The sequence below is a fragment of the Bison bison genome, unplaced genomic scaffold (genome assembly GCF_000754665.1).
Source record: "Bison bison bison isolate TAMUID 2011002044 unplaced genomic scaffold, Bison_UMD1.0 scf7180017864390, whole genome shotgun sequence".
NCBI classification, from domain to species: Eukaryota; Metazoa; Chordata; class Mammalia; order Artiodactyla; family Bovidae; genus Bison; species Bison bison.
In genome coordinates, this window is record NW_011494962.1 from 522,625 (window position 1) to 534,721 (window position 12,097).

At 35.9% G+C, this 12,097-nt stretch overlaps 1 protein-coding gene across 3 annotated transcripts in view; it reads left to right on the forward strand.

The window, feature by feature from the left end:
• KLRF2 (killer cell lectin-like receptor subfamily F, member 2) overlaps positions 1 to 12,097 on the forward strand; it is a 17,767-nt gene that overhangs the window by 877 nt on the left and 4,793 nt on the right. For 2 of the 3 annotated variants that reach the window (XM_010858614.1, XM_010858612.1), the window contains exons 2-5: positions 2,817 to 2,915; positions 4,795 to 4,842; positions 9,323 to 9,471; positions 10,320 to 10,435. In XM_010858614.1, the coding sequence (XP_010856916.1) occupies positions 2,817 to 2,915; positions 4,795 to 4,842; positions 9,323 to 9,471; positions 10,320 to 10,435 (412 nt within the window). The remainder of the gene's footprint in view (positions 1 to 2,816; positions 2,916 to 4,794; positions 4,843 to 9,322; positions 9,472 to 10,319; positions 10,436 to 12,097) is intronic. The other variant, XM_010858613.1, reaches the window with a different exon arrangement.

Consider the following 12,097-nt stretch of genomic DNA (forward strand, 5'->3'; position numbering starts at 1 on the left):
TTATTTATAATAAAGCAAATATATATACTGATTTTTTTCTCTCTCTTCTTAATGTTTATTTAAATATCTACTTTCATTTTATGCTCCCTTATTTTTTATGGACATTTCTTCCTGTTATTTTATTTTATTTTTAATTTATTTTTTAGGCTGTGCCATCTTCACTTTCACTTTTCACTTTCGTGCATTGGAGGAGGAAATGGCAACCCACTCCAGTATTCTTGCCTGGAGAATCCCAGGGACAGAGGACCCTGGTGGGCTACCGTGTGACGTCTATGGGGTCACATAGAGTCGGACACGAATGAGGCGACTTAGCAGCAGCAGCATGCAGCACGCAGGATTTTAGTTCCCCGACCAGGAATCAAACCTGTGCCCCCTGAATTGGGAGTGTGAAGTCTTAACCTCTGAACTGCCAGGGATGTCCCTATATTGTGATTTTTTTAATGTAGACATTACAGTAAATGAAACTAAATTATTGGCTATTTCTTCTTTAATGTATAAACCATCTTGTAATAGACAAGGGAGTAGAGACATATGAAATCTTAGTATAGATACATAGAATATAAGATAATATCCATTTAAATTATGAGTGAAAGATGAAAAGTACTGGCAACATATATTATGCTTATGCTGCTGCTGCGTCGCTTCAGTCATGTCCGACTCTGTGCGACCCCATGGACTGCAGCCTACCAGGCTCCTCCATCCATAGGATTTTCCAGGCAACAGTACTGGAGTGGGGTGCCATTGCCTTCTCCCATATTAAGTTTGTAATTCAGCAGAAATTACATATTAAACATGTTTGTGTTTGATAAATTGGATTCTAAGCTTGCTTATTATTGATGAGTGAAAAGAAAATCTGCCCAGTTATTTGACTCATACTGTAAAATAAAGTTACACTTATTGCATAAGTAAGTAAGCTAGTAAGTGTTAACCGCTCAGTTGTGACCGACTCTTTGCGACCCCATGGACTGTAGTCCACCAGGCAAGGAAAATTTCCCAACATAAAGTAGATATGAATAACACCACTAATAATCTTGCAGGAGTGATAATAATGGAATTCAAAGAGCAGTTTCTTAATATTGAACCATTTAGGCTAATGGCAAACAGTTAAGTGGGTATAGAATGGACCAGTACAATGCACTTCAGGTATCTGGCTTGATACAGTATATAAGTTGTGGCTTATGTAAAAGAACATTGGCTTTTAATTTATACCTATAATAGTATTTGGCATTAAGCTTAAAATTTCCCTCTCTGGCAAGTATGGAATCTATTAACTGCAGATCTATGTGGTCATAAACTTGAGAAAATGTATTATGAGGATTTTTGGTGAAGTAGAGAAAGAAATGGCAACCCACTCCAGTGTTCTTGCCTGGAGAATCCCAGGGACGGGGGAGCCACGACTGAAGTCAGACACGACTGAAGTGACTTAGCAGCAGCAGAGATCTTTGGTGCTTCCCTGGTAGTTCAGCTGGTAAAGAATCTGCCTGTAATGCAGGAGACCCCGGTTCAACTCCCAGGTCAGGAAGATCCCCTGGAGAAGGGAGAGGCTACCCACTTCAGTATTCTTGGGCTTCCCTGGTGGGTCAGCTGGTAAAGAATCCACCTGCAATGCAGGAGACCTGGTTTCAATCCCCGGGTTGGGAAGATCCCCTGGAGAAGGGAAAGACTATCCACCCACTCCTGTACTCTGGCCTGGAGAATTCCATGGACTGTATAGTCCATGGGGTTGCAGAGTCGGATACAACTTCACTTTCACTTTTTCAGAGGTTTTTCTACTTTTGTATGTGACCAAAAATAGATTAAAATTAAAAGGGGATCTTAACATAGTATCCCTATTTAAGATATTTGGAAGTTCCCTGTTTTCTCCTCTGTAAAGGGACCATTCCTGCCAAATCTGAGCCAGAGGAGTACTATGGCATAAATTCTAGACAAACTTCACTAATCAGAGATCTATGCTGTTTAGTCTGATGTTGATTTCTGTCCAAAATATCAAAGCCAGGAAAATACAGTATAGCATATGTAAAACTGGAATAACATGGAAATATTTCCAGCACAGTGGCTGGTATATTAATAGAACTTCAATAAATGTTCTTTTATTTATTATAGTGAGTCATTAAAATAAATAATATACATGACAATAGCTGATATATATATATATTATTCTACATATAGAATATAAATTATATATTTTGTATTTTATACACTAATGCTTCATGTCTTTAATATATTACTTTTGCATCTCCTCTTATTTTATATTTTTAAATTTTTTTAATTTTTTAAACTTTTTATTTTATATTGGGGTATAGCTTATTAATAATGCTGTGATAGTTTCAGGTGAACAGCAAAGGGACTCAGCCGTACATAAATCTGAATCCATTCTCTCTCAAACTCCTTAATATGTTACTGCACATTATATACATGATATATTATTCATATATATATATACATTATATTTATTCATGCAGAGACAATTTAATGTCATTGTAAGTCATCAAAAGTCACCAAACAATCAAAGCAAGACAATTTCAGCATAATCCAACACATTCAATAACCATAGCATCTCTTTGTTTTTGTATTGTATTTTGAAATTTCAATTAATCATACTTTTTGTCATAATTTGGGTATAAATTAAAATTATAAACTAAAGATTAAATAAAAATAAATTAAAGTGAAAAGCTTATACATAAATTAATCATAGATTCTAATGCTGTATCTAAAATGAACAGATTTTCTCTGTAATAAAAACAAAACAGAAAAATGTACACAAAGTAAATAGTCACAGACTGCTAAAACTTTTTTTTTTAATTTCAATATTTCAGATTTCGCCCTGTATCTACAGTGTTACTGTCTCATGCTAGTACTTGGATGCATTGGCATCCTTATTTTTATGATGGCAGTAATTGGCCTGAACTTTTGGAGTGAGTATGGAATTTTAATTTATTTTTTCACTTTCAAAAATAATAGTTGATCTTTAATTCCTTTTACTATCAAGATAACCTCCACACTGTAGCTCAATATTGGTAAGCTGACCAGTTATATATTTCATATAACAAAATTATTTTTAAATTAAGAAAAATTAGGAAACACTCAAGTATAAAATTAACACTTACTCCATATCTCTTCTTATGAAGAACCTCCAGTAAAAGATTGGCACCATTTTATTAAAGAATTAGTACTGTATTTTTATTAAAAGTATGTGCTCATTGGTATCACCTTGAGAGACAGGACAGTGATTTAAAAGTATCTACACACTTTTTTTTTTCTGAAGTAGTAGTTAATGTGCATATTCTGTAGTTGTTCTTTTTGAAGTAACAAGACTAATTCATGGTTTCTATAACTTTTTCTTGAAACTGTAGTTCTTGAAAATATAGGGCTCAAGGAAACCAATAAAATTTAATACATTAATAAAAATATTAGTGGGGATAATATTCTTTACTATTTATATATATTTTTTAATAAATTAGTGACAATTTTAATATTGATATTTCTTTTAGATGTGTGCTTATACTTTGACCAGTTTAAAAATACTTTCCATGCTTCTAGTTCAAAACAAAGTGTTGACCATAAATATTTACTTACACTCTTTCCCAAGATTTTATATTAGAATAGTAAAAAAAAAAAAAAAGTAGAATAATGAATAGAAAGACAAAAGGGTAAATGAAGAAAATTTTAAAGAAAATGAAAAGTGGATGGGTTAATATTATTTGATAAATCAAGGGAGGGAACCACAGTATGGGGAGGGAGGAGGGAGGAGGGTTCAGGATGGGGAACACATGTATACCTGTGGCAGATTCATTTCGATATTTGGCAAAACTAATACAATATTGTAAAGTTTAAAAATAAAATAAAATTAATTAAAAAAAAAAAAAAGAAAACAGTTAATAGATGGCTTCAATCTAGATGAAGCGGTTCCTCACAGCGAAACCTGAAGAGGAGCCCAATTTCAGAGATAAGAGTGCAGAAGCAAAGTTATTAATGGGAAGACTTTACGGAATGCTCTTTAGACTGGTGTCTTGACAGCCTCTTACTCAGCTTATAGTGGCATTTCCCATCATATCATATCAAAAACAAATGAAAATGCTCCTAAAGCAATTAGATAGACAGACAGAATAGATTCATTTGTATTTCAGAACACCATAGACAAAGACACAATCCTAAATGTTTACATGAAGAATTCATTTCCTCTCAAAGGCAAATTGGCCTCGCATTTTCAAATGTACATAAAATTATACCACTGTAGCAATGTTCTAAAAATTATGAACAACTTGATTTTAATGTAAGTTTTTATGCATTCTTTTGGAACAAATAAGGGGGTGAGGCTAATTTTAGATAGAGTGAAACTAGCCTGGGAATGTAATCTAAAGACCTTTCAGATTATCAGCTGTTCTGTGTTCTGGAAAGCAATTAATTCACTCTGTGTTAAAAAAATCTATGGATAATGCAAATAAGAAGCTGAAGGAACTTAATAAGATTCTTGAGTGTATGCCTGCAACAAGATGAAATAATATTAATTAAAAAGTTCAGTGAAGAACATAATACACAAAAAAGTAAAAGAAATGAATTTTAAGAATGCACAGAATATTTGGAATTTTGATTAGTACTTAGAGCAGTAAAAGTAGATATGGTAAAAAGTAGTTAACTCTCAGGACAGAGAGGAATAGAGGCATAGCAGAAAAGAGAGATTTTGAATTTTTATTTGTATGTTTTTATTTTGTGCTAGCATACTTATTTTCATATACCTAGACTTCTATCCATTTTAAGTTTCTCTTTATATCTTCCCCTTTGCATTGAATGCAGATAGAGAAATGGATTTCCTTCAGAAAGCTAATATCACCAGCCTCGCAGGTAATCATCTGTCTGTAATGTGCTGTTCTGTTTGAATCAAAGATTTCAATCAACTGGTCACATGAATTTAGGAAAATTAAACATTAGTTTTGAAAACTTGCAAAGGAAGAATGTAGTCACTAACATCATAGAACTTTTAGTGTAGATTGAACGAATTATAACTGTTCAAATTATATGTGTGGACTTGATTAGGTAGTGCACAATACCCAGATATTTGATCAAACACTTGTTTAAATGTTGCTGTGAAAGTACTTTTTAGGTTATGTTAATATGTAAGTCAATAGATTTTGAGTAAAGCAAATCACCTTCCAGAATGTGGGTGGGCTTCACCCAATCAGTTGAGAGCCCTAAGAGACAAACACTGAAGTTTTCAAGGGAAGAGGAAATTGAGACTCTAGAATACCTTCAGATTTGGGCTGCAACACCAACTTTTCCCTGGGTCTCCAACCTGCTAGCCTGAACATTTTAGACTTGCTAGCCTTAATGATCACATGAGCCAGGTCCTTAAAATCTCTCTCCTTTCATTCTGATTCTTTCTTTCTCTCTCTTTAAACATGCACACACAGACACAAAATTCTGTTAGTTCTATTTCTCTGAAGAACTCTAACATACCAATTAGCATAGGGCAGGATGGCATGATTCAGTGATTAGTAACGTGGGTTATGGAACCAAAGTAACTGGGTTGAAACTTCAGCTTTAATATTTATCTGCTGTATGACTTTGGGAAAGTGATAATGTCTGTGTGACTCACTTTCTCATCTGTAAATTGAGCATAATAATATCTACTTCATAAGGTTTTGTTTTATTATATTCTTGTATTTCTATTACGTTTCCCTGGTGGTTCAGTGGTAAGAAACCACCTGCCAATGCTGGAGACATGGGTTCAATCCCTGGGTGGGGAAGATCCCCTGGAGGAGGAAATGGCAACCCACTCCAGTATTCTTGCCTGGGAAATCCCATGGACAGAGGAGCCTGGTGGGCTACAGTCCAAGGGGTCACAAATGAATTGGACACAAGTTAGCACTAAACAACAGATTTGTATTATGCAAAATATAACTAAAAGTGGAAAGGATCATATAATAAATCTCCATGTGCCTTTCATTTGGTATCAACACTTATTAATATGTAATGAAGATTATCTCATCTATATCTCCGCCTCCATCACACTCTCATACTAGGTTTTATTAAAGCAATTACCAGCTATCATGCCATTTAATATTTAAATATTTTAGTATGTGATTCTGACAGTTAAGGGTTTAACATAATCACAATGTCACTATAAGTCCTGTGTTTGTTTACAGTGTACAATGGGCTGATTTAATATACATATATTGCAAGATGATTTCTATCTCCATCACATCACATAGTTACCATTTCTTTCTTGACGTGAGTGTGGGTGTGTTTTCATTTCATATATGGTAATGCCTAGGAGTAGAATTATTGAGTTACATAGCAATTCTTTGCTTGAATATTTGGAGGAACTGCCACTGTTTTCCAAACAACTGCACGATTTGATGTCTCCTTGGGCCCATTTTAGAATTCTACCACAATTCCTAAAACCAAGTTGACAATAACCTCCTAATATCATCTACTATTCCATCAGCATTAGATTTTTGTTTCCATTTTATTTGTTAGAATCAGAGCAAAGACCAGTTACATCAGCTAAAATGTCTCTTGAGTCTCTAAATCTGTACATTTTCCTTACTTCCTTTTGTTTCCTTCTTATACATTTATTTAATGTTAAAAAAATGGATTATGGTTGTGTCTAATTTCTCATGTTCTGGATTTTACTGTGTCTATCTCTATTGCTTCATTGAATGTATCTATTTTATAAAGTTGTTTTTAAAAATAAATATATGTTAAGTGCTTAGAAACCTGCTTGGCCCACAGTAATGACATTTTGTGTTAGTTATTATTATGCAAACCATCTGAGATAGGAATTGATACAAAGTGTTGCTCAATAAGTATTTTTCTCCATCCTCATCCTCATGATATTTCTCCTTATTGTAGAACGTGGTACTTGAAACTGAATTAACTCTTATAACTCTTCTGGACAATAAGTGTCCACATTTTGCATTTTTTTGTCGTTTTAACATATTACATTGATCATTTGGAGTACTTTCAGTGTGTTTTGCAGCTCTAGACCTGTACTTTACTGACTAGTCTATCAGAATCCATGTAATAGAATTAGTTTGTCCAAATGACTCCTTTTCACTAGTGAATAAATAGCATCTCTCCAATCATAAATTGAGATGTGTATTTAAGGTCATTTTAGCACATGACTATGTACTTGTACAGGCTTCCCAGGTGGCCTCAGTGGTAAAGAACCCGCCTGCCAATGCAGGAGACATAAGAGACGTGAGTTCAATCCCTGGGTCAGGAAAGTCCCCTGGAGAAGGGAATGGCAACCCATTCCAGTATTCTTGCCTGGAGAATCCCATGGACAGAGGAACCAGGCAGGCTATAGTCCATGGGGTCGCACAGACTCAGACATGACTGAAGTGACTTCACACACAGGCAGGTATGTACTTGTATAGCTGAGATTAGAATCCAATTACCCTGAGTCATCACATACTTTTTTTGTTGTTGTTGTTTTTGTTTTTGCTTTTTTTAAAATTTTTTTAAAATATAAATTTATTTATTTTAATTGGAGGTTAATTACTTTACAATATTGTATTGGTTTTGCCATACATCATATAATTTTGGAAGATTAAAATTATTCAGAATTTTCAACTCTTGCCCTAGTAGAAAGTAGTTAAAGATATATTTGATGTTTTATATATTGAAAATTAGTCCATGATAGTCTTCTTCAAGTCATGTCTGCTGATGTAACTTTGTTTTCCCATCATAGCTAGATATCTCTAATTTAATTTCCTAAAATGAATTTTTTAAAAATTTAGGCTTATAGATGACAGACTAAAATATTAGCCATGAAAAGTGTGACATGCTGTAACTTATGGATATTTAATTCAATCATTCAACAATCAACCTTCAGGCACTATAATTAAAGTGATGTATGATAGGAGATTCAATGATGAGTATGTCAGTTACCTGAAGAACCTTCCAATCAGATAAAAGTTATGGAGTCATTCACAGGTGACAATGACATGGACAATTCATCCTTAGTTAAGTGGCACCTGGGTGTTCTGATTCTTAGAGGTGGCAGAAATTATGACTGTTTGAAAACTTTGTTCCTGACGTGAAAAATGATCGCTGAGAGATAGCAGTGAGCAGTCCTAAAGAGCGATCTTATTTCCCTCCTCAAAAATTGAACCTAGGTAGCCTCGATGATAATCAGGAATCCTAGCCCCTAGTCCACCAGGGGTTACAGACTCCAAGAAAAGCAGCCCTGGCTCTTTCCCTCATTTGAAAGCAAGAATGTTTCAAGGAAGCAAAAACTGTAAACACATGCACAAAGTTTATTATTAGAAACAGTGTAAAAAATGGGAAAGCACACAGAGAAGCAGTTTGTTTATTTAAGACCCAATCAAGGCAGAGATACACACCCATAGAGGAAGAGTGTGGGCGTCCTTGCTAATGAGGCAGAGCACAGTAAAGAGGCAATTTACATCACTGGTATAGGACAGTTCTTCTGGGTCTTTGTTTACCTTTGGCCAATTATCTCAGTTCTTTTCCCACACTTGACTAGTCCTGGACCCTCCCCAACGTGGGTGCACAAAAACATTTTGCTGAGATGGATCGCACAGCAGAGGCCTGTGGGTACACGTCCACACTTATTATGGGATGGTGCACCCTCCATTTTGACCCCCAAAGAGTCTTCCTGTATACATGCAGACAGGGGAGTTTTCCTTGACCTCAGAAGTGGTCATCTTATCTTTTTACTTTAGTAGTGCTCAGCTTCTGCCACTAGCTTTGTCCTTGGAGGGTCTGGGTGAGAAGGAAACTTCAATTTTAGTACACTTAACAAACAGCAGCTGTTTGGCTCAGGGACCTATCTCGTACCTCAGAAATGCAGTTGATCATTAAAAGATACACATAATTTAGAGGATGAAGAGGAAGGGAAGGCTATTCAAGACTAGGGAAACAGTGTGATTGAAAAGCAATCAACACAATAAGGTAAGAAACTATGATGAAAGTAATCTCACAGGAAGGAAGTGCAGGTTATAAGGACAATCTCAAGGAAAAGAAATTAGAAACAGGGGAAAGAATCAAACAACAGGTTTTTAATTTTTGATTAGTTATAAACACTTAAAAATATTGTATATTTGTCTCTCCTAATTATGAGGTCAGAATTCATAAGCTTTGCTCTCTGCAACCCATAGCCTCAAACAATGCCTCCCTTCCAGGAAATATACAGATTCTGAATTAATTTCATTCTCCTTCTGCTAATGAGGTACTTTTTAATTACAAAAAGTGAGTTGGCAAAAATCTATTTTCCACTCAATCATGTTTGATACTATTCACACCTTCTCTAATGACTGTAGTTTAACTGATTTCTTTCCCCTGTATTTTCCTTCAGGAAATAATTATGTGTGCCCAAGTGACTGGCTACTAAATCAAGGAAAATGTTACAGGTTTTCAACTTTTTCTAAAACTTGGAATGAAAGTCAACGTGATTGTTTAGAGCTACAGGCACATTTACCTGTGATTCAAAATTCAAAAGAGCTGGTGAGGAGTCAAAAACAGTTTTTAAGTGTTCAAGGGTGAACCACTAGGTACAATTCAAAGTGTGGGTGATTCATAGTTATTGCTTTTGAACATTCCTTAACCAGCATACCATTCATGAGGTTCTCAAGGCAAGAATACTAAAGTGGTTTGCCACTTCCTTCTCCAGGGAACCACATTTTGTCCGGCCCTAACTAGCAGGGACATGCCCTTCAGCTGCTCCACGTAGTTGGATGACATGCCTGGTGCCCTGGCTGTCCCACTGCTGGTCCTCTTTTGAGCCTTGTAAAACCTTCACTGGCCACTGGGTGTTGGTCAACAAGCAGCCTGGGGTCAGACAAAGGCCCTGCTGGAGTGACTGGGAAGGGTTGTGGGAGAGGCTGGAGCCAAATTTGGAGGACATGGAGGAGTAAAGGGCACCCTGGTCTCTGTGCTCCCTCTGGCCCCCCCGGGGGGCCTATAGTTACTATTGTTTATTTTTTAAAACCCTATTATTCTGAAAGAAATGGTTATTTATCATTTCATTAATGCCTGGCTCAGTGCCTTACTGTATAAAAGGCATCAAAAAAATTTTTGAGAGCTTGTTTGGAGGTTCTAGCAGGGGAGTACATTTACCTGTACATTCTTGACAGCAGACAAGTCCTCCTCTATTGCGATGATCATCTTCTTTGATGGAACTCGCAACTTCTGGAGGGACACACACGGAGTGGCAAGGGAGGAAGGGACACCCATCTAGCCAGCCAGATCAGCTGAATCAACCCTGGTGATCAATGTGATGACAGATGTCACAACCCTATTGCCCTCACATCCCCATTTTTTTTGAATGAATGAATATACTATTTTTCCTATAGAAGTTCATACAGAAGAGTTTGAAATCTGGACAACCTAGTTGGCTTGGACTATGTATTACATCCCCAGAAAAACAATGGGTATGGATAAATGAACACCTTTTTGTGGAACAAGAAATGTAAGTACTTATTTGCGGGGCAGAGATGGTAGAGGTATTGATGTTTTATTTATAGAAAAGTATTTGTATTTAAGCTTCTTTGCTTTCTGGTCTTTTTCTTCTTTCTTTTATCATTTCTTTTGAAAAACATTTTCTTTCCTTTTTTTTTACTTTCTTTCTTTTTTCTTTCTTCCTTTACTCTCTTTTCTTTCCTTCCTCTCCTTCTCCTTTTAACATTTACTGAAGAGAATAGAGGGGGTCTCCAGGTGCTCAGTGGTAAAGAATCAGCTTGCCAATGCAGGAGACACAGGTTTGATCCCTGGGTTGGGAAGACTCCCTTGAGGAGGAGGTGGCAATCTGCTCCAGTATTCTTGCTGGTAAAATCTGATGGACAGAGGAGCTTGGTGGGCTAGTCTGTGGGACTGCAAGGATTCAGAGATGACTGAGTGACTGAGCATGCAAAGGGAATAGAAGGTATTCATTATGGAACATGTAAATTATTAATTGCAAAAAATGATAGTTACTTTTAAATTGTTAACTGATTTAAATCTCCTTTAAAATATTACCAAGCAAATATTTTCCATATACAAAATGCAAAGGTAAATTTTACTTATAAATGAAAAACACCTGAAATATATACAAACATCTCTTGAGCTGAAATCAGAAAGTGAGAATTTGCAATCTTGCCCTTAGAAAATTATTTCAATCTCATTGAATAATTTTTTTTGCATGTAGGAAAAAAATATATTTTTTGTATGTATGAAAAGAAAATGAAGCTTTTCCCACAATATTCTTGTGTGAACACTATAACGTAATACATGTTACGTTATGTAAGAGGCTTTAAGATTCTTAGGTGTCACAGATGTTTGCATATTCTCTGTGCTTTGATTTTCTTAACATTCTAACATGCTAGAGCACCTGAGATTTGGCAAGTTTGGGACAAAGACCATGAAATGTCAGTTCATTTCAATCTGTTTATTTAGTCCTAGATATTGCCGAATTCAGACTTAAATTGAAGAAAGTAGGGAAAACCACTAGACCATTCAGGTATGACCTAAATCAAATCCCTTATGATTATACAGTGGAAGTGAGAAATAGATTTAAGGGCCTAGATCTGATAGATAGAGTGCCTGATGAGCTATGGAATGAGGTTCGTGACATTGTACAGGAGACAGGGATCAAGACCATCCCCATGGAAAAGAAATGCAAAAAAGCAAAATGGCTGTCTGGGGAGGCCTTACAAATAGCTGTGAAAAGAAGAGAAGCAAAAAGCAAAGGAGAAAAGGAAAGATATAAACATCTGAATGCAGAGTTCCAAAGAATAGCAAGAAGAGATAAGAAAGCCTTCTTCAGCGATCAGTGCAAAGAAATAGAGGAAAACAACAGAATGGGAAAGACTAGAGATCTCTTCAAGAAAATCAGAGATACCAAGGGAACATTTCATGCAAAGATGGGCTCGATAAAGGACAGAAATGGACCTAGCAGAAGCAGAAGAAATTAAGAAGAGATGGCAAGAATACACAGAAGAACGGTACAAAAAAGATCTTCACGACCCAGATAATCATGATGGTGTGATCACTGACCTAGAGCCAGACATCCTGGAATGTGAAGTCACATGGGCCTTAGAAAGCATCACTACGAACAAAGCTAGTGGAGGTGATAGAATTCCAGTTGAGCTATTCC